This window comes from Canis lupus, chromosome 11 (genome assembly GCF_011100685.1).
Source record: "Canis lupus familiaris isolate Mischka breed German Shepherd chromosome 11, alternate assembly UU_Cfam_GSD_1.0, whole genome shotgun sequence".
In the NCBI taxonomy this organism is placed as follows: domain Eukaryota; kingdom Metazoa; phylum Chordata; class Mammalia; order Carnivora; family Canidae; genus Canis; species Canis lupus.
The window spans coordinates 54,524,785-54,550,471 of record NC_049232.1 but is presented as its reverse complement, the minus strand read 5'-3'; the positions used below and the strand labels follow the sequence as shown (position 1 = coordinate 54,550,471).

Genomic DNA, 25,687 nt, shown 5'->3' with positions numbered 1-25,687 from the left:
GGTACTATCTGCAGGGCACTCCTGGGCCAGGACCAGGAGGCAGCAGCAACATCTCTGCTTACACCTGGGAATTTTTGAAATGCAGCCTACGGGTGAACAGCAGCCTGAGTAATGATAGTTGGGGGAGTTGCCCATGGCCATCTGCAAATTCACTCATTTTTTATTGATGCTTGGAGCTGCCTTTTGTTAAAACTCTCCCATCCGGCTCTGTATAAGCCCTGCTCTGCATCATCCTATTTAATCTTCCCACCCTAAAATGGGGGTGGAGTGACCCTAACTTGATAGAGAACCAAGGTGCAGCCAGGTTCTGCTGCTTGCCCCTGACTGTCCAGGTGGCGAGTGGCAGGAGGGTCTGTGCCTCTGTGGCCATCCAGCACCTATGGTTCTCTTCCTGGCCCCATCTTGCCACCTTCCCACTGCCTCTGCTCCTTAGTGACTGTAATGTAAACAGGAATGCATTTTGAGTAGACCCACTGACTAGTGTCTTGTGATCATTACTCCTCCTCTGAAATTCTACCCCAACTCTCCCAGTTTCGAAAATCAAGTGTTCTTCTTTTGTCCTGCAGCCAGGGGCCTCCATCAGGTCATCTGCCACTGCACCCCGCCTTCCTGATTCTGTCACTCATCACGCGGTATCTGGAAGCAGTGATGCCGGGCTTCCCACGTGCCCAGCCAGTGCCATGTGTGCTTGATGGGAGCATTGGTGTGGCCACCCCACACAACTGTCTGCTTTCCTGAGTGATGAGCACCTCTCACTTGTCCCACAGATGCCACAGAGAAGCAGCAGTGTCCCTCCTGTCCGTACCCTCTGATGGCCTCTGTGTCACTCAGATGGAGAAAGGGTCTTCTCCTTGAGCACAAGGCACGCTGCCCTGGCCCTGCCCACTCCTCCCCTTGGGCTCACTGCAGCCATGCTGGCCTCCTTGCTGTTTCCCAAGCACATCAGGCACTCCTGCCTTGGGCCTTTGCCTTCGCTGCCCCTCCCTGTGCCAGAAACGCTTTCCCAGCCACTGTCCTTTGTGGCTTCTCCTTCACTTCCTTCAGGTCCACACTAAAATGTCAGTCTCCAGAAGGCTTCCCTGGCTAGTGCTTCAAATAGCTCCAAACTACACAACCTCACTTCGTCTCCTCCATAGCACCTACCCTGGAACGTAAGCCCTGTGAGGGAGGAGGCTGCGGGTTTGTTCACCATTCTCTCCCTAAGATTGAGCATGCAATAGACACTCGGTAGTTCTGTACTGAATAACTGAATACATGCACACACGTGCCCCTGCCTCTTGATGAGGAGGCTGGGATGTGCCAGCTGCCCTCAGGGGGCTGAGAGTTTGCAAGGATGTCAGCTGTGGGAGTCATGTCCTTGCTGGGTTCTGACCCTCTCCTTTCTCCCCAGCTGGTATCACGGAGCCATCAGCAGAGGAGATGCTGAGAACCTTCTGCGGCTCTGCAAGGAGTGCAGCTACCTTGTCCGGAACAGCCAGACCAGCAAGCACGACTATTCCCTCTCTTTGAAGTAAGTACAGCCTCGTTCACCCTCTTAACCCTCCTTGGCAGCCTCAAGTAAAGCACTGCCCGGCCCTTGTGTCTGTGGCAAAAAGACTCGCCAGTGTTGTGCTTTCCCCCCCACCACTGCCACCAGAAACATGCCAGCATGAGTTATTTCAAGCCTCGATTCTTCGATTTGATCTTATTCTCCTGGGAGACAGACGAGTTTTTAATGTTCTCTGCCCCAGAAGAGAAGGGACTTTTTCCTAGGATTTAATATTAAATACCCAAGAATAGCTTTCATATCTGCCGTGAGGCAGGAAACGAATGAAGCTCTGAGTGTACCTCATCCCTCTTGTAAACCCTACAACAGTCCTTTGATGAGAAACATAATGTCCCTGTTTTGCAAATGAGGAAACTGAGGCTCAGAGGGGGGATTTGGCAGGCTCAAGGGGCAGGACCAGGATTCAGGACCAGCTGTTGGACTCTCCACGGGGCCCCTCTGCCACTGTGGGAATGGCAGCCTTTCTCTGTGTTCAGGCTGTTGTTTGGGCAGATTTGATTTCTGTGTGTATTGCAGAGGGTCTGAGGAGTGCTGGGAGAGCCAGGAAGAATCCTGCTGGTGTTATCATCTGTGGCTGCTTTGTAAACAGTTGGGTTTCTGACCCATGAAACATCACTGTTGAGATAGATAGCCCTGAAATAAGAAAAGGGTTTTTTTGCTTGAGAGCTTCATCATTCATTGCTGTTACCAAATGGGACCCAACAAATGGTCTAAAACCCATTTTACACATGGGAAGACTGAGGCCTTGAGAGAGGAGAGATTTCCCAAGGACCCAGAGTTAGTGTCAGAATTGGAGTTTAAGAAACCCAGACTCTTTACCAGCACAGACCACCAGGAACAGTGAGGCCCTCTGCCTGGCTTCTCTCTGCTCTACCTGCTGTTCTTAGAGGCCATGTGATAGAGAAAGGCCTGCTGTGGGGTGACTGTCAGCCATGTAGATGGTAGCAGCAGTGCAGCCAAGGAGGGAGGGTCTGGCCTGCACTCTCTGCTCAGGACTGACCCCACCCTGTCCTCTGGGCTCTGCTCCGAGAGGGACCATGACAAGCTACAGTGCATGGGCAGCAAGGAGAGGTACTAGAGGTCTGCCTGGAGAAGAGAGGATGTGTGGAAATATGGTGGGAACCGCGAATCTCTCAAGGACTGTCAGGGCAGAAGGAACAGATGTGGTTGGGAACCCCCAGATGGGAGTTAAGGGCGGGCAGATTCCAGCTCAGTGAGAGCGAAAGTTAGAATTCTGGCAGAACTGATCAAGAATTAGATCCATCCGAAGCTGTCTCAAGAGGTAGTGTCTCACCACTGGAGGTGTGCAACTAGGGCTGGATGACCGCCATTAGGGAGAACATGGAGGGGATTTCTAAGCAGCTGGGAGGGCACTCAGGACAAATAGCACCTGTACTTCTTTGTCCACTGTCAGACCCGTTGGCTTTATTAGAGTCAGTCTGGTTATCTCAGCTGAGAAAAATTCAATACTGAACTGGGCTGAGAGGCTGGGCTGGGAGTGACCAAAGTTAGAGGCCCATCATGGACGGAGGAGAGGGTGGCCGTGGGGGACAGGTGCACACCACTGGCCACATTGACAGGGACCAGCAGGTCCTCAGCTACTACTCCTAGCTCACTGTCCAAGGTAACCTAGCAAACTAGGTGTTCTTCAGTGATTGTTTCAGAGTTTCACCTTCCCACCTTAAAGTGAATGGTGCTGTTCAGGGTTGGAAGAGGTAAAGGCAGCAGATAACATCAGAGATGGGATTCCGTGCTGCCCTTCCATGCTGACCAAGGCAGCTTGCTCATCACTCCCTGGGCTTCCTCAGTGCAGTACTCCTCATGCTCACACTCTGAGTTCCTCTGTGACTCTCTTTTCTCCTGGAATCCCATTGTTTGGGGCCTGGCCAGAGGAATGTTCCCAAAATGACTAATTGGTTCCCCCAGGAAGGGGGGAATGGAGCACCCCAAACCAGGCCCAGTAATTCTCCATGAGGGCCCAGGCCCCATCAAGCTTCCTGTTTATTCACTGGGCAACGGCTGAGCCTTTGCACCAGGCAGGCCCCACTGGACCCTGGGGCCCAGTGGTGACCCCGACACAGCTCTGCCTGCAAGGGAACAGTGACCTCCTGAGTACCCAGGATATGTCACAGTTGAGGCAGCAACATGGGACCCTATAAGGAATTCTCAAGCCAGTTGCCGAAGTAGCCAGACCATGATACTACAGCATCCATTTCCCAGTCTCCTGTAAAACATGCCCTCTGTGATGCAAACAAGCCTAAAATTCACTTCTCAGATGGATTTGTAGAGGAATATTTCCATCACAGCCTCAAGAGCACAATTCCTTTTCATCCCCAGTGTACACCATTCCCTGGGTAGTAGGACTTGAAGGATGGACAGCAGCATGATTCTGTTTTCATGGTAACAGGCTTGGAGTCCAGGGTTCAGGGATGCATGCAATGGAGAAAGCAAGGGACAGGCCTCCCCACTCCATGGCCTTACAACCCTGCAGGCACAGCACTTTTCTGAGCTCTTTCTGTGCACAGGATGCTCTTCTTACAGAGAGAAAGCCTCTCTAGCTCAGCCAGTGCAGTGTAAACATTATCTTCTGTTATTCCCACCCTGCCCCAGATTGCCCCTGTGGTTTCATTAAAGGCTATTTTTAAGGGCAGCAGAGAGGAGGACCTATTTCCGGAGTTCTCGACAGGAGTCCTGACTATCAATCACTGCTTACTGTGTGACCTTGGGCCAAGTTCCGTCCTTCTGGGTCTCAGCATCCACATCTGTTCAGTGGGACTTTGATGGCTGCTAAAGATCCTCTACCTCTGACATCAAGGTGTCTCTAACTCCCTGGATTTCCTGTGTCCATGGATTCAGCCTCCCTTTGTCTGCGGAGCACTCTGGCCAGATCCCCTACACCTCACAGGCCAGGGAGCAGGTGGAGAAGATTGAGGACCAGTGCCCTGTGCCAGGACCCCAGATAAGAATACTACCATTAGGCCTGAGTGTAGATGACTAGGTTCTGTCCACATATGCTATGGTTTAGTTTTACATGCTTCTCTAGAGCCATGAGATCCCAAAAGCCAGGTAAGTGGTCTCACGTGGTCAGATTTCCCTTGAAGAAGCCCAGAATTGAGGAGATGGGCTAGGCCATCCTGTGGCTGGGCAAGGCAGCCTGTTAGGGGGAGGTGAGCTTGCTTCTCAGAGTGGCTGTAGTTCATGATGACCAGTCCAGGTGCCAGCTAGGGCACCTGTGATACCTGACATTAATCACCTTGACCACAAATGGAATGACCCTGGTACTGAACGTCACGGCTCCTTGGGGCCAACGGCAGCTTTGCCAGCCACAGTGTGAGGTGCAAAGTCTCTCAGATCCTCAAGGTCTGTGTAGTAGGGGCAGGGTAGGATTGACATTCTCTTTGCATGGTGTTGTCAGGAGCATGGTGCGAATTGACACTGGAATTCCAGCTATGCTTTCATGTGAACGTTGGGTCTTGCCATGAGGATGTTCTAGAGTAGAGGAAGGATTTGGGGGAATCTGGCCTAGAAAACAGGCCCTCCACCCTTTCTCTCCTTTTCTCAGAGCCCCCTGTACCAGGCACTGGGCAGAGCAGCACAGAACTGAAACGAGAACAGCTCAGCTCGGGTCACAGGAGGAGGTCTCAGGAGCTCACAGCCTGGCCCCTTCAGCCTGGTCTTGTCACATGCAGGTCTGCACAGAGTTGGCACAGGAGTGGGCAGTCCCTGCCACAGAGGGTTAGGTTAGGAGAAGCTGCTGATGCACTTGAGCCTTAAAGAGAGGATAAGTGGTTTCCAGACGGGGATGCCTGGGGGGACCTCAAGTGGAGGGGACAGCCCAGGCAAAACCCTGGAGATACAGAAAAGCCATTGGTGGGTCTTGTGCCTCACAAAGGAGTGGGGAGTCAATTTTTAGTGATGGAGCCACTAAAGTGCAGGATCCGCTCTCAGGGATCCACCTTCCTGACCCCATCTCCCTGCATATCCACAGCACCTTACGTTTTAGAAGGCCTGTGTGTTTGCCCTACGACAACCCCACCGGGTGGCTAGGACAGAGGGCCCCATCCTCTTCATTTTAGGGAAAAGGCAGCTGAATGAACTTCCAAGACTGCAGTAGAGGCCACAGACTCCCAATCCGATCAGGCAACCGTAGGGGCCCATCTAGTCCATTGTTTGCTTCATGGATGGGGAGACTGCAACCTAGAGGGGATTCATGATTGACCTCAGGCTACCTAGCTGACCATTGATCACACTGACAAGAGATGGTGACTGCTTCCCACTATGGGGGGAAGGGCCTAGGCTGCCAGTCATCTGTCACCACAAGCTTCCTGCACTCATTGCAATCCAAGATGGCACCTGTGCTGCCCACCCCACTGCCCTAGATCCCCTCCTTGGCAGACACCTCCGCCTGTGGATGTGTCTGTCTAGCTGATTTGGAATGCTGCCCTTATCCCCTCCTCCTTACAGAACTCTATCTCTTCCCCTGTTCTCCAGCCTGACTGGGGGGGTAGCATGCCCCTAGGCTCCCTCTCAGCTGCTAACAGACACATTGGCCTTCAGAACACTCACGCCAGCCTCTGGGAAGCAAGGGGTTGAGCCTTTACATATTGGCAAGAAAACACCACACTCTAACAGCTTCCTGTCTGGAAAGGCAGGTGGGGAAAGGGATAAAAAGTCTTGAAAAATCAAATTAAAAGGGTTCTTCAGGCACTTTGGACTACGAATGACTTTTTGCAAGTTCCGCTTTCATGAGTTTTTGCAAAGGACTCTGGACAAGATGAGGGAAATAGGACTTCAAAGACCAGGGTTTGCAGCTGTTGGGGGCAGGGAGGCAGGGTAGTGCCAGGGCTCCCCTTTTCAGATGCCTATCCCTGGGAACAGACAGACAGAGGCACTTAAGGCCTCTCAGGGGCACGAGGTGGCTCAGTTGGTTAAGCGTCTGACTCTTGATTTCGGCTCAGATTGTGATCTCAGGATCGTGAGATTGAGCCTCGTGTTGGGCTCCATGCTAGGCGTGGAGGCTTCTTAAGATTTTGGGGATCCCTGGGTGGCTCAGCGGTTTAGCGCCTGCCTTTGGCCCAGGTCGCGATCCTGGAGTCCTGGGATCAAGTCCCACATCAGGCTCCCTGCATGGAGCCTGCTTCTCCCTCTGCCTGTGTCTCTGCCTCTTTCTCCCTTTATGTCTGTCATGAATAAATAAACAAAATCTTTTAAAAAAAAGAAAGAAAGAAAAAAAGATTCTCTCTATCCTTCTGCCCCTCTCCACCCTCTCTCTCTTAAAAAAAAAAAAAAAGTCCTTGGGACGCCTGGGTGGCTCAGTGGTGGAACATCTGGGTCCAGGATCGAGTCCTGCATCAGGCTCTCTGCGAGGAGCCTACTTCTCCTTCTGCCTATGTCTCTGCCCTGTCTGTCTCTCTCTCTCTCTCTCTGGGTCTCTCATGAATAAATAAATAAAATCTTAAAAAAAAAAAGTCCTCATGGGGACACCACTATTCCTTTGACAAGAGCCCAGCCCCAGCTTTCTTTAGGCAGTGAGAATCCCAACCCCAGTGGGAGACATGGCCCCAAGGAACCCCCACAAAGGGGCCTTCAGCTTTCAGATCCCTGGAGGCAAACTTCACAGCACCTTTGCAAATGCAGCCCAGTTTCTGACCTTAAGAGATGCTTCTGGGTTCTGGCCTGTTTCCATCAGGTTGCAACTCAAACTTGATCATTCAGGGGTCTTCCTCACCCCACCCCACCCCTCCACCCCATAAGCTCTGCCCCATTCAGTATCAGTTCTGGACTGGACTCTAGCCCTCTAGGAATTCATAGCCTGAGAGGAGAGGAATATCTGGAACTCATACTAACAGGACTGCTTAGGCCTACCCAAGATAGAAGAGGCTCGGGACTGGGCAGCCCTGGTGGCGCAGCGGTTTGGCGCCGCCTGCAGCCTGGGGTGTGATCCCGTAGATCTAGGATCGAGTCCCATGTCGGGCTCCCTGCATGGAGCCTGCTTCTCCCTCTGCCTATGTCTCTGCCTCTCTCTCTTTCTGAATAAATAAATAAATCTTAAAAAAAAAGAAAGAAAGAAAGAAAAAAAGAAAAGAAAAGAAAAGAAAAGGCTCGGGACTATGAAAGAGGAAGGCACCCGAAGGCGGGGGGGGGGCATTTGGAGGGTGAGCAGGACATTCTATAGATGGGCAGGGAAGTGCAGATTTGTGTAAGAACAACAAATAACACTTCATAGGATGCTGGTCTCCAGGCTGAGGAATTGGGGTTCTAGCTCTAAGGTAGGGGATGTTCTTGAGGATTTGAGCAAGATACAGCCATGTCTTCTGAGGTGTGTTCTAGAGCCATTAGTGAACCAGGTGAGTATTATCAAGGAAAGACCACCACTTGTGTCTCCCTCTGCCCTCCCGAACCCCTCTTTGCCTCCACGTGCCCACAAACACTCCACTCAGGCTAGTGTAGTCCCAAGAGGCTGGGAGGCAGGCATCCCAGGGGCGGGGGATCCAGGGCAGCCCTGTTCAAGATGTAAAAGGAGGATCATGGACTCTGCAGTCAGAGATTCCTGGGTTTGAATCCTGGCTCCATCTTTTACCTGCTGTGTGATGCTAGGCAAGTGTCTTTAATTCCCTGATCATTGCCTGGAAAACCACATAGACCACTCTCATAGAGCTGTTGCAAGAAGTAACGTGGCTCTGCAGGTTCTCCCCAATGCACAGCCCACAGCAGATGCTCAGTATAATGCCCGTCTCTGTTCCTCCATTTTCCCAGAGCTTTTAGACATTGGAGGACAGAGTGCTGTGCTAGGTCAGAAGCCCTGGGGACATGTCCTGGCGTATCTGCTCCTGGATGCTTGGGTGAATGTCTGTCCCCTGCATCCACAGAATAAAGGTCTGGGATTTGATTAGTAAATTCACTTCCAGGTTAAGGGCTTCACACAGTTAGGGTGAGGTGTCTTTCCCCTAGGTTCCAAGGATGGTGGGAAGACTTGGGCCACATCACCTCCCCCAAATAGAGGAGAAGGAGGTGGGACAATCTATCAAGAACATGCCTCCTGCTCTGATTGCTTAAATTGCTTAAGGATACCAGGCTGGTTCCTGCTCTGAGCTGCAGGTTTGTGCTGCCTGCTGGGCAGCCAGTCTCCATCAACAAATGCTTCCTGGGGCTCCAGTGGAGGGCAGTAGGTGTAGCCTGGCCAGGAGGAGCAGATAGGTTGCATTCCAGGGGTGTTGGGGGCACATTGCTGTTAGAGTTGTTTTTCTTTTTTCTCTCCATTGATTTATATAGTAAAGGAGAGAGTTTTCAAACGGTAGGCATGTCTGGGTCTGGGCAGGCAGGCGAGTGATTAATCTTAGTTTGTTGCTGCTGACAGCCAGGAGCAAGAAATAATAAAGGTTTGCAGGGTGAGGAGGGGGTGGAGGGTGAGGAAAGGCTGCTCACTCTTTGGCCTTCAGCGAGGAGCACAGACTTCATTTCCCTCTACCGTGGAAGCACCCCTCCTTGGGTCAACATCTGAGGCTCCCAGTACTTCAGGGTAGCTGTCTGCTCCCAGGGGTGAGCCCCAGAACAGTCCCCCCGGCCACACCAGGGCCTCCCCATGCTTGTGGAGCTCTCTGCACTGCATGACCCCAGCTCCAGAATGCCTGGACTTCCTTCATCAGTGGTCCTTTCCCCAGCCCTGTTCCTGACAGCAAGGCCTAAAGGAGGGCAGGGTCATACAGGCCTGCCTGGCTCTAATGAGAGGGGCCCTCTGAGGCTGGAGGAGGAGGGGCGTGCAGAAGAAAGAGCTGAGGGTCAGCCAGAACGTGACGGTGGTGGTTGAGGGTTGAAGGGAAGAGAGGCTTTGACATGGTCCAAGGAGGATTCAGGTAGCTGTGAGTGGGCAGGGTTAGGTGCTACCCATGCTGGGGAAACAGCACAGGAGGAAAAGCTTCCTACTTTCCAATCCACAGTTACTAAATATATCGCATCACCAGCATCCTCTCTTGCCCCCAAGAGAGGCAGCTCTCTGTGCAGCAGAAGACACGCCTCTTGAACCTCCCCCCCCCCCCCCCCCGCCCAGGTTGCACACTCAGCGTAGAGCCCACCACAGGGCTTGAACTCACGACCCTGAGATCAAGACCTGAGCCGAGATCATATCAGATGCTTAAGCAACTGAGCCACCCAGGCGCCCCACCAGCTCTGCCTTCTTAATAGCAAGGTGGTCTCGGGCATGACAATCTTAACATCTCTGAGCCTCCATTTTCTCATCTGTAAAATGGGTTTTATAGATACATTAGTGAAAAAATAATATGTGTGAGGCACTTCTATGTGCCCAGCATGCAGTAAGTGCTCAGTTAATAAGTGGTAACTTGCAGTCTTTGTTAGAGAGACTACAAGTTGAGGAAAGAGCTCAGGTTGTCCAAAGCCTTATGGATTATCTGGGTCTGGCCTAGAAGTCTCTGTCCACCCCCACACCCCCTCCTCTTTGTTAGGGTGGGATTTTAGAGTTTATGCAGGCTGTAACTCAAAACCCTGCATTATTATGACTGAGACTTCAAATCACACAGAGCTAGAGTCAAATTCATGGTGCCCTCTTCCTGGCTGTGTGACCTTGTGTAAGTCACTCAACCTCTTTGATCTCCCAGCTGAAGATGATGGACACCTCAACAAGCATTTCCTGGGGCAGCCCTGGTGGCGCAGCGATTTGGCACCGCCTGCAGCCTGGGGTGTGATCCTGGAGACCTGGGATCGAGTCCCACATCTGGCTCCCTGCATGGAGCCTGCTTCTCCCTCTGCCTGTGTCTCTGCCTCTCTCTCTGTGTCTATGAATAAATAAATAAAATCTTTAAAAAAAAAAAAAAAAAAAACAAGCATTTCCTCATTTTCTCATGGAGAAGCATTTTTGTGGCAAGCCAGGGCAGCAGCTCTGCACTGAGTACACTAAGCAGAAATATTGGGATTTACAGAACAGAGATCTTTTTTCCCCTCTTAGATGTATTTATTTATTTTAGAGAGAGCATGCACGAATGAGGAGTGGGGGGCAGAGGAAGGAAATCTTAAGCAGACCCCCCCCCACACACACACACACACACTGAGCATGCAGGCCCACACAGGCATGATTTCACGACCTGAGACCATGAGCCAAAACCAAAAGTCAGACACCCAACCAACTGAGCTATCCGGGTGGCCCCAAAAGGAGCTCTTTTAGATCGCCTGGCTTGGTGCCCTATACAGAAAAAACTGGGGCCCAGAGAGATAAAGGAACTTGCCCATCTCTTGGCTTCCTGGCCAGGCCCTGTTTTCTGGCAGCATTTGAGTCAGGCTGAGACAGAGGGCAGCAGGGACAGGGCTAGAGTTGGGGGAGGTCTGTGCCTTGCTCTCACTATATGGAGGATTTCACATCCTTTCCAGGCTGATGGAGGAAAAAAGAACTTTCTGCTCAATTAGTGTGCAGTGTACTTTCTCCTTCCAGAAAGTTTAAAGGAAATGCCAGTTAGGAGCTGCTGCTGTAGGCAAAACAGAGGTACCTCAAACGCTTTTTGCAGGAGATGAACTGACAACAGTGAACCTCAGAGTGCAGATACCTCGCAGGATGAAAGGACATACATCGAAAGGCACTGGGGGAGGGATAGTAGAGGTTTCCCTGTATTCAACATTATTGGGAAAATATGCCCTGCCAGTGATAACACAGTTTCAAGGATGCTGCCCTTAAAATGGGCACCTCTCCTTCATTCTACACATGATGCTTTGGTGATTATGGCTCAGGCCCAGGAAACCCAAGTTCAAATCTTGGCCCAGGTGCTGTCTAGCTGTGGGACACCAGATGAGTCATAAACTCCTTTCTTTCTTGAGTGGATGCCCTGTTGCAGTTGACGTTTTCAGCACTGTGGGGCCTAGGTTTGGGTTGTGGAAATGCTAAAGTGAGGTGATACATGCCAGGGCACCTGATACTTAAAAATATCAAGCCATCCCACCGTGGTAGTTAGCATGTGGTTAGAAGGGCAGGAAGGATTAACTTCGTCTTACACATGCAGCAGCAGGCTCACTCTGTCACTGCAAGTGAGTGAAGAGTTGGACTTTAGTGCAGCCCAGTGCCCGCTTTCTGCCCTGTGGACCCTCTCTGAGCAGAAACACCCCCAAGCCTTCCCCTCCAGCTGGGCCCAAGAAGCTCAGCCAGGGCCCAGGCAGGTGTCTGTAGCCCTAGGACCATAGCCGGAGTTACTGAGCAAGACCTGGGTCACAAGCCCATTGCCAGGCATCTTCCCCAAGGTGACATGTAGAAGGCCAGAGATCCTAAGGCTACTTCCCTCAGCTGGTGGGAGCCTGAATACATTGGGGTTTTTCTGGCTCTGAAGTGACAGTGTTAGGATACATGACTTAGCTGTGGAGTTCAGTTTCTTCTTTGGGTCCAACTCTCAAGCAGCAGAAGCTGGGAGCATCTGGGGATCTGGTGGCAGAGAAGGAGGTTGAGGCAAGCTCACAAGAGACAACGGTGGTCTCCGTAGCTGGCAAGACAGATTTACAGAAGCCCCATCTGACCATGGATGTGTCTGGAAGGCGGATCAGGAGTGCAGGCTGGCTGCTGAGGGGGACTAGGGCTGAGGGAGTAGAAAGGAAGACCTGTTGTGGTGTAACTGATGACCGCGAGAAAGAGGGAGGAGTCAGTCGGTTAAGTGCCTTTAGCTCAGGTCATGATCCTGGGGTCCTGGGATCCAGCCCCTCATCTGGGCTCCCTGCTCAGAGGGTAGCCTGTTTCTCCCTTTCCCTCTGCTGCTCCCCCTGCTTGTGTTCTCTCTCTCTCTCTTTCTCTCTCTTTGTCAAATAAAATATTTTTTAAAAAGGCAGGGAGGAGTCAGGACCTCATCCAGATTTCTGAATGACTGGTGCGTGGTGGTATCGCCAGCTGCAACATGGATCTGAAACGGTCTGTTTTAAAAAGCAGGAAAACATGCTCTCCCTAGCCCAGCTGCCCTCTTTCCACTGCTGTTCAGAACCCAGAGGCAAGAGGCACCTGCATTCACACTGTCAGCCCATTCTCCAGAGCCCCTACTGGCTTACCAGTGCCAAGCATGCCCACAGACAGGCTAGGGTTTCCCTTTCTGACCTGCCACATCTCCCCTCCCAGCCAAGCATGCAGTTTTTGCTCCCCTGAGAGCTCCCAGGTCCCCTCCAGCATCTGAGCCACCCCGATTACATTTCCAGCTGGTTTTTAATTATCTCATATCAGCCCGCGTAAATCTGCTTGTGTGGCTCACCCGCCAGGGGAGGCATTCCAACTGCCCGTCTGTCGCCAGGAACCCTCTCGTGCCCCAGGACAGCTTCTCTTCTGAGCCACTGGGTGGTCTCTCCAAATGAGAAAAACATTTCTTTCCAATTACATTTCTAACATCTTGTTAATATGACTTATTTAATAATATTTTTGCAAAAGCCATCTGGGAATGGGTTGGTTGGGGACTTGGGGAGGGCATATGGGTGCTGCAGGGACCGGCCATGGTAACAGATACAGATCCCATATCTGCCATCAGCGAAGGGGCAGCAACATGGAGAAGGATGCAGCCAGGGAGCCAGAGGACCAGGGCCTGAATCTTACTGTTTCCACCTGCATGAGCTGCATGAGGGTCACCCAGCAGGTGGCTTCACAGCTCTGAGCCTCCTGAGCCCTGAGGCTCAGGAACACAGTAGAAGGAAGGAAAACGGACTGTAAACTTAGAGGCTGTGCTAATGCAGGTGGGGTTATTTGCAGAGCCTCAGTGCTTGCCCCAGGAAAGTATTGTGGTCTTACTTTGCTTCTAACTAGGTAAATAACTCCAAGGCCCCCAGAGGAAATACGATTAGCTCCTACCTAGAGGCATTTGGCAGGGCTTGAAGCAAATAGCTTCATACAGTAAAATCCCAAAATGGAGGGTTGTTGTTCCTGATACCGTCAGGGCCTTAGAATCAGAAGGGTCTTGAATCATCCGGGTCAAGTCCCTGGCTTTGGGATGGGGGAAAAAGACCTCCCCGGAGTCCTATGGCAAATCACTGACAGAGGCCGGGTGCTGTCACCCTCTAAGCCCCACAGCACTGTATTTTCTTCTCCCATTTTCTGCATAAACATTCTTGGTATTTGAGGCAGATTTATAAAGTCAGATGTCAGATTTTATAGCTCTTATCTTTGCTCCCACAGTTCAAATGCTAAAACTATAAAAATGGATGTTTTGCTATGCTTGAGCGTGTGTTGTGTCACATTCATACACATGCACACCCTTCAATTTGCTGGGACGGAGGCCTCCCCATTCTGGTCCTTAGTGCCTCAAACCTGCTTTTTCCTGGGCAGCTTCCCTAGTGAGCAGTCACCATCTCCTTTCCAGCCAGGGGTGATTTCTGCCACTTTTAATGCTCTCTCTCTCTCTCTCTTTAAGATTACTTCACCCAAGAGGAATATCAGAAACAATTGGTTTGGCAAAGCCAGCTTATTAGAAATGCTTTAATTAGAACTTTTTTTTTTTTCCCCCTATTTTCCTTTTGAACATCCACACGCTGTTCATGGTCTCAACCAGCGTGGGAACCAGCCAGCCACATTCTCCACAGATTTCCAGGGCAGGGCCAACAAACAAGTCAGCAGTGTGATTATCACTGCTGTGTTCCTACTCTGCACTAGGCCTTTAACTGGACAGGAAGACAAAGACATGTCAGACTCTAAACTGGTAGTCTGGGCAAGGAGACAAGCAGGAGGGGAGTACTATGATATTATAGGGAGATGTGGCAGAGAATAAGTGAAGGAGGAAGAAAGTTAAGTTTGGCCAGGGCATCTTGGAAGGCTTCCTGGAGGAGGTGGCATTTGATCAGGACTGTGGAAGATGAAAACTTATTGAGAAGTTATCAGCAAAGTAGAAGGATGGTTACTTAGATTTGGGATTAGAAGAGAAGTCTCTGCAGCATCCCTTCGTCCTATGGTCCCAAGTAGTTTTCAGTTGTCCCGATCACATCATCCTGCCCACCCCCCAACCCTGGCCCAGGTGACCAGATGGATAGACATATGCCTTATAAAAAACTCTGAAGTCCCAGTCAGCTCTCTCTGGCTCTTTACAGCATCCACACTTTGCCCTCAAGGAAAAGAACTCACAAGACATGGGACTTACCTGTGGCCATGCCAGTGCTCCACCTTCCCAGTTCTTCATTCTTTTGATCTCCTGCTTTGCCAAAGGGCAGGCCGTGTACCCGCCATCTCCACTTGACACTAAAGGTGTATACCCCACCCACACGGGACATAGCATCCCAGTAAGAAATGTGTTTACACAGTGCCCAGCAGGCTCTTTGCAGTCGCAGGTACCTAGGAGAAATTGGTTGAAACAGGCCTCTGCAGAGTGTCCTCCAAGGCAAGCAGAATTATGCCAGTAATGTTGATTGAAAATGTGGGGTAGCGTAGGAATTCTGACACAAGCAGGGATAAAACCATTGAGGCGGCAGATGCATAAGATTGAGTGATCTGGGCACACCCAGATTTCAGAGCCACAGTCTTCAAATGTTAGCTTAATCCCACTTGGAGTTCATATTTTTCAGGCCAGAAAAATACTTTATCTATCTTGAATTGTTCTAATCTGAACTAAAGCATTCTATGAAGAAACGAGGGTTGACTATTTTACTTTTGTAGGAGTTGTGATTTTAAAAAGCAATCAGTTCCATAGTAAGTAACTTTTTGGAACCCAATTACTTGCAGCCATGCTAAAAAAAAAACTATAATTAATGTGGTCAAATCCTGGCCAAATAATAAAATGAAAGCTTTGTTGTGTATCAAGGCAGAAATCAATTTCATTAGGGAGCAAAGAGCTGGAGATTTAATTTCGAGAAAATTCTCCACCCTGTGGACAGACGTTGTCAAGAAGCTGCCAGAACGAATGCCCAACACGAGAGGACTCGCCCTCCAGAGCCCAGATTACTAAGGGCTGACTGACCTTGCAAAATTGCATTTGCAAACTTTCCAAGTATAGCCAGAGCCAGTGGCCTTTGTTTCTTAATGTTCTTGGACCTGGTGCCCCTTTTGGTTTTGGTCCGGAAGTGAATGTTATCTGCACCCGATGACACTTGCACATCCATGAGATCCTATCCTTTGGAACGTGGGAGGAGGTGGCCTCAGGAGGTCAGCAGACACTAGAAAAGAGTTTAGCAAAGATTCCCTCTCGACTCCTAACTCTGGGAAACGAACAAGGGGTAGTAGAAGGGGAGGTGGGCGGGGGGGATGGGGTGACTGGTTGATGGGCACTGAGGGGGGCACTTGATGGGATGAGCACTGGGTGTTATACTATATGTTGGCAAATTGAACATCAAAAAAACAAACAAAAAAAATTCTCTCTCCCTTTGCCCCCCCCCCAAATAATTAAATAAATCTTTAAAAACAACAAAAGGCAGTTCTGATTCCAAGAGGCCCAGGGAGCTCCAGGTTTAACAAATGTCGAGGGACTGTGAGGTGGGCATTCTTAGGCATACCTAAAGAAACTATTTTTGAGAAACTTGCACTCTTCTTCCAACCCTGGGACTCTGGGCCTTCTGTAAGGAAGGTAAATCCTCTTGTTTGATATCCAAGTAGTCATTCTTTCCTCCTCATGTGGTGTGAGCATCTCCCATGTGCCAAGCTTCAAAGGTTTACAGGTTTATGGGACCTTGGGGGTCCTCCAGTCCTGTCCCTTCATTGGATAGATGGGGAAACTGAGGCCTGAGAGGGCAGGAGCTGGGGCCAGGACCAGGTAGCTAATATGCAGTGCAGAGCTCTTTTCACTTGCCTTCAGTGGACCTCAGGGAACATTGGAAACTATTCCCCATTTCATAGATGAAGAAACTGAGGCCCAGATCCCAAGGACTGTTGAGAATTTCTCCACTGAGAACCACTGTCATTCATGATTTGCAGAGGCCCTTGGCCACGGTGTTTGGGTGGCTTAGTTAACTGTGTCCCTCTGAGATGCCAAAGAGGATGAAATACCCTCGAGTTAGGTACAGGGTCACTGAGCAGATAGATCTGTTTTAACTTTTAGTCTTTAAAGACCCTCCTGGATTTTCTTTCTTTACTTTTTTTTTTCTTTTTTGAAGCAAAACTGTAAGTTGGATCAGGTGCTTTGTGGGCAAGTCTCTTCCTTGCTATGCTAATGGATGCCCTCAGTCAGTTAGCACAGGAGGCCCCCACCAGGACAGGAGGTAGGCTGGGAGAAGAGTGGGCCAAGCCCCACAATTTAAGGAAGAGGATGAGATTCGGGGTGTGGGAGATGATGCATCCCTGCTCCTGTCTGCACCCTTCCCCCGTCCCCCGCCTCCACCTTGTCATACCCCATCCTTGCTGACAAGAGCGTATAAAGGCTACTGGTAGTGGCCAAGCATCCCCTACATCTGGCAGAGGGATGGGTATAGAGGTATTCCAGCCCCTGATTCACTGGGTGAAGAGAAGCAAACCTTCACCCCTCTCTGGGCCTCGAAGGCACCTGTAAAACGAGGGCAGGGAACCAAGTTGTCTCAAAAGCCTCTGCTAGCTGTCTCGTCTGCCTCAGAAATAAATGGTGAATACAGAGCAATACACATCATAGGTATTTAATAAATACCATAGATCATACATGACCAGTATTTTTTTAAGATTTTAAGAGAGAGGGCAGCCTGGGTGGCTCAGCGGTTTAGTGCCACCTTCAGTCCAGGGCGTGATCCTGGAGACCTGGGATCGAGTCCCATGTCGGGCTCCCTGCATGAGGCCTGTTTCTCCCTCTGCCTGTGTCTCTGCCTCTGTGTGTGTGTGTGTGTGTGTGTCTCATGAACAAATAAATAAAATATTTTTTAAAAAAAACGATTTTGAGAGAGAGAGAGAGAAGCAGACTCCTTGCTCAGCAGGGAGCCCGATGTGGGGCTCAATCCCAGAACCCCAGGATCATGACCTGAGCTGAAGGCAGACACTTAACCCACTGAGCCACCCAGGTGCCCCTGACTGGTACTTTTTAAGCACAGAAGCTTCTTTCCTCATCCTTCCTATTGCGTTTTCATGTGGACCCCTGTGTGTAACAATGTGCTTTTGAGAGTGCTGTGAAATACCCCTTGATGTTCAGGGAAATTGATGTCAGGGAAGTAAACACCCTTCCCAGTGTCACCTGGTGACAGAGCTGGGCCAGAGCTTAGGCCTCCCACCCCAGCCAGGTGGGTACCCAGGTGGAGGAGGTGGTCCCACAGCCAGAGTCTGCCTAGCCATCCATGGCTTCTAGGCTGCCAACATGTGTGTGAATGATAGACCAGACAGACGGGAAGACACGTTCACTGCTCAGCCCAGACTGCATGGAGCCAGCAAGACAAACCAGATGGGCAGCAACTTGTATGCAGGCTCCTGCAGAGCGGGTGGAAACAAAGCCATGTCAGAACTCTGAGCTGCGGCACCTGCCAGACTTGCTCATGCACTGCCCAGCTCAGACCTCAGATAGCCCTTGCAGGTGAGGTGAGTACAAGCTCCATTTTGCAGATGAGGAAGCTGAGGCCAAGGGCACCACAGCCCAAAGGGGCAGGGCAGGGTCTCAGACCCAGGTCTAGGGGACCCGGAGTCCACAGGTGGTGCTTCCTTTGGGAGCTGTCCTGCGTTCCTCGCCCAGGTGTGCCGTGTCCCCTTGTGTCTTAGCCTCACCTGGATCACCCCAGGTTTCCAGCTCAGCTCCTCTAGGTACTATTGTGCCCCTCAGAGTCCTCTCCTCAGCCACTGGTGCTCATTGCCACAGCTGCCTTTGCCCACCATCTGCCTGGTCCCTGTGCTGGAGCTTCCTTCAGTGTGGCATGTCCGCCAATCTGCTGGTTGTGGGGAGGATGGGAGATTGGTCCTTGGAAACAGCCTGGAGCCCTTTGCAGCCAAGCTGTTGGGTAGATTCCGTGCTGTGTCTCAAGCCCTTAAATATGGAACTGGGTGAGCTAACACATATCAAGCATTTGCACTCATTCACAAGGACGTTCTCACAACTACTGTGAGGGTGAACACTCACTATTCACTATCCCTATTTCATAGATGCAGATTTTTCGGCACTGGAAAATAGCATGTGGCTTTAACCTCAGTGCTGTTGGAATTTGGGGCTGGATTGTTCTTTGTTGTGGGGCTGTCCTATGCATTGTAGGCTTTTTAGCAGCACCCTGAGCTTCCACTTAGATGCTAGCAGCACCTGAGTTTCTAGGTGTTGACAAATACTCTCCAGAAGGGATAAACTCACCTCAGTGGAGAACCACTGCTCCAAGGAGACTGTGGGCTGGGAAGGACCTGTCCTAGTAGATGGACACCGCTCTGGGTGTGAATACGTTCTGTCCATCTGTTGGCATAGGTGTTAGGATTGCTTTTTTCATTTGTCATCCCCATCCCTAAGCCTGGGGATCTGCTGTGCCCAGTGCTCTACTTGTCTGTCTTCCTGCATTGAGTGTAGCCATCCTGTCTTATCCTAGTCCTGGCTGCTGCTGGGGTGGCCCTTACCCACCTCAAGATGTCCCTCATTGAAAACTTTATTGCTGAAGGGACCTCCTCCACCATTTCCAAATGGGGACACTGAAACCCAGGGAGAAGGGACTTGCCTAGCCAATGACATCAGTGGGATCAGAGTTTGAACTCAGGCATCTGACCCCGTCCAGCCACCACTGCCAACCTCCACCTGTTCCAAACACAAAAACATGTTCACGTTCCTAGAAAAGTCCTCAACTAGGGCACATGGGTGGCTCAGTGGTAAAGCATCTGCCTTTGGCTCAGGTCGTGATCCCAGGGTCCTAGGAGCGGGTCCCACATCGGGCTCCATGCAGGAGGCCTCTTTCTCCCTCTGCCTATGTCTCTACCTCTCTCTGTCTCTCATGAATAAATAAATAAAATCTTTAAAAAAAAAGAAAAGAAAAAAGAAAGTAAAGTCCTCAATTAGAAGTAAAGAGGGAAACAAAACACGCAAACCCTCTCGCCCCTTCCCAAAGCACTGACATTTCACATGTCACCCTCACCCCAACCTCCACCCCTCCTCTTGCAGTTTTCATGTATACTTGGCTGAGCCTGAGGACCTATAGGAGTACCAAATGAGGGGACTGTGAAAGTTACCCAGCCTTTCACCTCATTACCCTCCTGCTTTCACACCTCCAGAAATGGGAGGCCCTCTCTGTTGTCAGCCCTGATCATTAAAATCCTCCTGTCTAAAACTTTGTTAGTCTTCTACTGAGAAAATTGCCCAAAATGGATTCATTTTGCCTACCTGCTGCTTTGTGTGGCACAAAACAAACCTTATGCCTCTCCATGTTTGCTGGGAGAGGCATCTGCCAGCTTTCCTTCTGCCTGGAGCTGGCTTTTTGTCATGATTTACTGAAGGCCCTCACCCTGGGCTGCCAACTTAGAGCTTGAGAAATGCCCGGGCTGCTCGGGAAGGCTAATTGCTGCTGATGCGTTTATTGAAAGTCTAATTATTTGGTTATAAATCAAGTCGTTTGGCTCAGCAGCATTTACATTTAAACGTTTATTCGCAATAACTTGGCATGTGCATCTTAGGCTTGTCACTGTGAAGGCTATTTTGGAAGGCAGTGGGTGGCATGCAGGTATTTGCCATGTGACCTTTGAAGCCCCTTCCCCGAGCTCCCTTGACTCCTAAGCCATCTCAGCTGGAGGGAGCCTCCGTTCCTCTGACTCCTCTGACTCCTGCATTGCAGTTGGAAAACCCCATCATACAGCTAGAACGACTGACTTCCTGGCCCTCTAGCTCGGAACACCCTGATGTCCTCTCACTGTGACCCGGGCAAGTTGCTTCTCCCGCTGGCCCTTGGTCTTTTCAGCTGTGCCGTGGATGTCTTGCAGATAATCCCAACCCTCCCAGTGTCTTCATGAGGCCACAGGTTGATCCAATTGTGGACCAAGGGTGACTACTAACATTGTCGTACATCTTTGTGTGCCAGGCTCTGAGCCCTTTGCTCGAGGTTCACAGCATCTGCGGGTGCTATAGCGCCTGCACACAGTAGGCCCTCAGGAGATGGCAACTAGGTACCTGTCCCCTGAGGGTCCCCAGCACTTGAGTTTTGAATATTTCTGTCCCAGAGCAGGCCCAGGTCTCCTACAGCATGCTTCTCTTCAGGCACTCAGGATTGTTTCTGGAGTGGCTACATACTGCTCACAGATATAGTGATAAGAATGTCTCTGTAGGCATACTCAGGAAAAGATCCCATCTTGCTGGAGGTCAGAGAGAAGTTAAGTTAGGAGGGGAGCAGACCTTCTGAATCACAGAGCCATCTGCTTGCAGAGGCAGCATTGCCAACTGTGGGGGGGAGTTATGTCAGGAACAAGCATTTTGCAGGACCCTAGCTAGGTACCCACAATTGTAGGAGGTATCTCGCTCATGATCACCCTCCAGGCCAGCTCCCTCACGGAGGGTCACAACGAGGGTCACAACGGGTCACAATGGACCAGTGTAAGGGTGGGGCTTAGAACCGCACCCCCCCCCCCCCCCCCAGATTCAGCATGAACATCTGTGTCTATCTCCACCTCAACAGAGGCTTGGGCTCTGAGGGTGAGCACTAGGTGGCATTGTGCTCACAGAGGGCAGGGGAACTACGACATGTGTGGAGGGTATTTCAAATGCCCAGGTAGACTGTGGCTTTAGGAGAGAACTTGTCTCATATTTGTGTTTGGTTTCTTTAGGCCTGGGCAGGGAGCCCTGGCTGGCTTAGTCACCCCAGGAAGGATTGGAGGAAAGAGGGGCCTGACCCATTCTTCCTTGTGACCTCCCTCAGGCGAGACTTCTGTTTCTGACATGAGAGGTGCATGACTTTAGACCCCCTAAAGGGGTAAACCTCTGGGTGCTCCTCATGGCTCTGCCCCTCTCACTAAACTTGCTCAGCTGGTCCTCACTGGATGTCCTAAGACCAGTGCTACCCAGACAAAACAGCTACTTTATCTGGCCTTGAGGGAAGTAGTTCCTACTTTAGCTGGGCCACACTGACAGATGAGGTGGAACTGCCACCAGCCTGCCCTCAAGAGCTTACAGTCCAGAGGGGAGGATGTATGGGGCCTTGTTGGTGGCTCAGGGCAGACCCTCAACTAGATAACTGATGGATGGATGGATGGATGGATGGATGGATGGATGGATGGATGGATGGACGGATAGATAGACAATATACAGATGGACCACGTGCCCAGCTATGAGCCAGGCAGGTGCTGAGGGCCCAGAAGTAAGTGAGACATGGCCTGCTGAGAAATGTCACAATGAGCAGACAGGATTCTTGATCTTAGGAGCTCTCAGAGCTACAGGGAAGCCACGTCTCCAAGCAGAAAAAGTCCGAAGGCCCACCTAACACCTGGATCCATCTGGATTGGTGGCTGTGCAGGGAAAAATGAGATTGCCTGCAGTGGTAGCTTCAGATTCCTGAATGCTTCCCTCAGGCTAAGGAGAGAACATAGACTTTAGAGCTAGCCCTACCAGGTCCTGTGGGACTTGGCACACAACCTCCCCCAGCATCAGTTTTCCCATATGTATACAGTGGTAGTTATACCAAGTTAACAGCATCACTGTGGGCCTACATGAGATAACATATAGCAACAGCTCAGCTTCCATGCCTACCGCACATTGGGGGTTTCAGCAGTACGGGTGTTGTTCATTGTGCCTTGGGGAGCCAGGGTGGCTCTGAGCTGAGGACCGCTGTTATGGGGCATCTCTTGTCAAGGGAGCAGTTCCCAACCACCTTTCAGAAGAGGGGAACCAAAGATCCTCACTGTGTGTGGATTCCTGTAACCAGGTCCTACATGCTGGTCCCAAAAGGCAATTTCCTTGCCTTCTGCATAAATATTATATGCAAGTATTTTTAAGTCATTTCATCATGAAAAGAAACGATTTAACATAACTATTACTCAGGATTCTTCATGAAATATGCATCAAGCAATTAGGTCTAAAAGCGAGAGGTGAGGCCTTGTACCCTGCTCGGGCCGGCAGCTGCGGGCTGAGTGATGTTTTATTAAAGCCCGTGATTATGAGACGAGGTGGGGCCTGTTATTAGGCCCCGGCACACCAGGCACGTTTGATAATCCTGGTGATGAGGAGGTGCTTTTTGTGATGTTAATGTGTGATCTAAAAGCGGTGACAGCCCCAGCACCCCCAGCCTCCCCCAGCCTTACATGACTCATTAGACAGGTCAGCCACCGGAGACACCCTTAATTGTGACTTCGCTCTCGGAAGATGTCCTATCAAAGGAGGCAGGACTGACGCAGGAGCCTGGTAGGCGGCAGAGGCCTGTCCAAGCTCCCCGGGGATCACTGCCCTCCCGAAGTGATGACAGGGAGGTAGCGTGGCCTGGGACCTGGCCCACCTGGGCCTGGATGCAAGGGCTCCAGGTTCTGGCGGCAACTACACCCCACCTTGCTGTGTGCCTTGGGCAGGATGTTGCCCTTCCCAAGCTCAATATCCTCTAAAGTTCCCCAAGAGGTTGAGAGGAGATGGTCCCCGGGCGGCTTTTAGCTCCAGAAGGTCTATCCAGAGCAGCCATAGCGCCCCTGGGCATGCTGGTTATCTGGAGCACCGTATGTTCTCCCTAGAAATTCCAATTTTTTCTCTTCTTATGCTAGATGTCTTCTGTATTGAGTTGGGAGTCATTAAAGCCATCCTGCAGCTGTTTTTAAATCTTTAGCTGTCATTAGGTAACATCCCACTCACGGGGACCTTGTGACCTACTGATCAGGGTGTATTATTACAACACATCTCTTGACTGTGTGTTGACAAGGTTTTAGCTGATCTTTTTATGAGTCGGAGTTTGACAGATCGTCTCAAAAAGCAAGCCTGCTCACTTCTCAGAGTCTGCCAACCCCATGTGATGGGTCACCACCCTGTCTCCATAGCTGGGGGCTTCACCCGTCAAGACAGGCCATCCCCAATGCCTGGATGACCATTCCGTGCCGCCCTGTGCTTTCTGTGGCCCTCCATCAACCCTGTGCAGTCAGCACCTGAGGACTGAGGCCAGAGTCGAGAAGTCACTTGTGCAGGGTCTAATATCTCTCCCCGATCACCTGGCCTGGCCTCCTGTGGAGTATTGAGGACTAAGTAGGATTCTCTCTTGGAGCTGAATGGTACTGAGTTCAGGAGCATGGACCCTGGGAAAGGCCCACCAAGGAGGGAAGCAGGACTGCTGCTGATGGCTGTGTGAGCCTGGGTTGGCCACCACCTGCCTGAGCGTCAGAGCCCAGCCCACAGCCTGGATCTCAGGAAGTGCTCAAGAAACATTGGCTGTGAAGACCATTAGGGCCAGTGCCCTGTGAAAATAAGACTGGGGACCATGGGCAGCAGTACAAATGGGGCGTGACCCCTCCTCTAGGCCACTTCCCACAAGGAGCCAGCATGGAGTGGGCAACAGCTTACACTTTATACACGGAATCCAGGACCTTAGGTCCAGAAGCAAGCACCCTCAGAAGTCATCCAGTTATCCTCCCCCACAGATCCAGTGGAGGCAGAGACAGAGCCTAGCACCACCCGACTGCCTCGGGTCCAGCAAACCATGGGGTAGAGTGCCTGAGCCCAGGAGGCAGGGCCAGTCCTTCAGGGAGCTCCTCATGTGAGAGCCAGCTCGTGGGCCTTTATCCAAACTCTGCTGGGGAATGGTCATGCCATGGACTGGGAGGAGTCCTCTGCCACAGTCCCTGGACTTTGTGACTGGCTGCCCCCTCAGCACAGCCTAGCTCAGAGTTACAAACCTGTGTGTATAGAAATACAAGTGCTAGAGTCACTTCAGGGAAGTGCTAATGGCTGCTCTACCCTGCCCAGGTCTGTTGATGGGGAGACCTCAACGTGGAGTTTCTAATAACCTGGTGGCCATTCTGAGCCCATGGCCTGGGAATAGAGCAGCTTTGGCTTCTGCCTCTGGCTCCATCAGCTCCTCTCACCATCCCTGCCCACTTCCCTTGCTGGATGTTTTAAGAACAACCACTGTAGAGATGCCTGGGTGGCTCAGCAGTTGAGCATCTGCCTTTGGCTCACGGCGTGATCCCAGGGTCCTGGGATCAAATTCCGCATCAGGCGCCCGGCGAGGAGCCTGCTTCTCTCTCTGCCTGTGTCTTTGCCTCTCTGTGTCTCTCATGAATAAAATCTTTTTTTTTTTAATAAATAAAATCTTAAAAATAAAAGAACAACCACTGTAAAAACGTCCCATTAAACCATATTAAGTTTCTTTCCCTAACCTTAAAAATGAAATGAGGTCCTCCTGCAGCTTCCTCCTGCAGGTCCTCCTGCATACCTGCGTTGTCGGCACAGCTGCCACGTTCTGACTCGGCCCACAGCTGGCTGCTGTGAGCCCGTCGTACACATCCTATGCTTTGCACCCAGCCATAGATCTGTGACAGACATTAAAGCCAATGGTCTGGCACCCAAAACGCCACCCTGCTCAACCCGCTCACAAAGAGAGACATGGATGTGCAAGGCCAAACCCACCCTCCCCCAACCCCACTCCGTCACTCACCTGCAGCTCCAGCCTGCACCCTGCCCCCTTGCCCCCCTCCTCTGGGTGAGGAGCTGAGCAGGTGGTCTCCAACAAGAGTATAGAGCTTTGTAACTAGTCCCAGTTCCCTTCGCCACACACTTTCAGCACTTCGTTCAAGCAATTACATCCTTTCCAGACAGGCACATATCCGTGATCTCTCCAGTGTGGTGGGTAGCTAGTCTGCACTTAAGTGGGGCTATACATTTTTCATTTAATGCACACCGTTTCCTTTCTAACAGCTGAAGCAAGTGCGCCTCCTGCTTCTCAGATGTGTCGAGGCAATTCTCTAATGAAATGACCCTTCACTGAGGAGCAGAACTTGCCACAGGCTCTGTAATTAGAACATTGTCAGCCTTAAAAAATCTTGATTTAAATTTTAGTTCTTTACAGGAATTATTCTCTCTTGAAACATAATTGCTCTCCAAACGATTTCCTTTAAACTGAGGGTGACATCTCTAAATACATTATTATGAGCAGATGTATTGCTCAGTGCCCGCACTTCATTAAGCATTTGCTCTGCCATTTGAAAATGGTCCTGGAGTCCAAATTGATGCATTAATAGAGTAGGCGCTGGCGAACGTGGGGAGCCCGCTCCTGACTGGAAGAGATGTGTGTAAGCCCTCCAGTGCCCCTCTGGGAGCTGCTGGAGCAAGAGAGCTGGAGTTCAGCCTTGCTGGGGGCTGGGCCTTGCCCGAAATCGAGGCCCCTAGGGCTGGTCACAAGTTC

The 25,687-nt window shown here is 51.0% G+C and overlaps 1 protein-coding gene across 2 annotated transcripts in view; it reads left to right on the top strand.

The window, feature by feature from the left end:
- The window catches only part of SHB (SH2 domain containing adaptor protein B), a 139,080-nt gene that overhangs the window by 111,417 nt on the left and 1,976 nt on the right, over positions 1 to 25,687 (top strand). Inside the window, exons 5-6 of one of the 2 annotated variants that reach the window (XM_038552877.1) lie at positions 1,391 to 1,510; positions 10,159 to 10,328. In XM_038552877.1, coding sequence (XP_038408805.1) covers positions 1,391 to 1,510; positions 10,159 to 10,162 — 124 coding nt within the window. In that variant the 3' untranslated portion in view covers positions 10,163 to 10,328. Of the gene's footprint in view, positions 1 to 1,390; positions 1,511 to 10,158; positions 10,329 to 25,687 lie in introns of those variants that run through there. The other variant, XM_038552876.1, reaches the window with a different exon arrangement.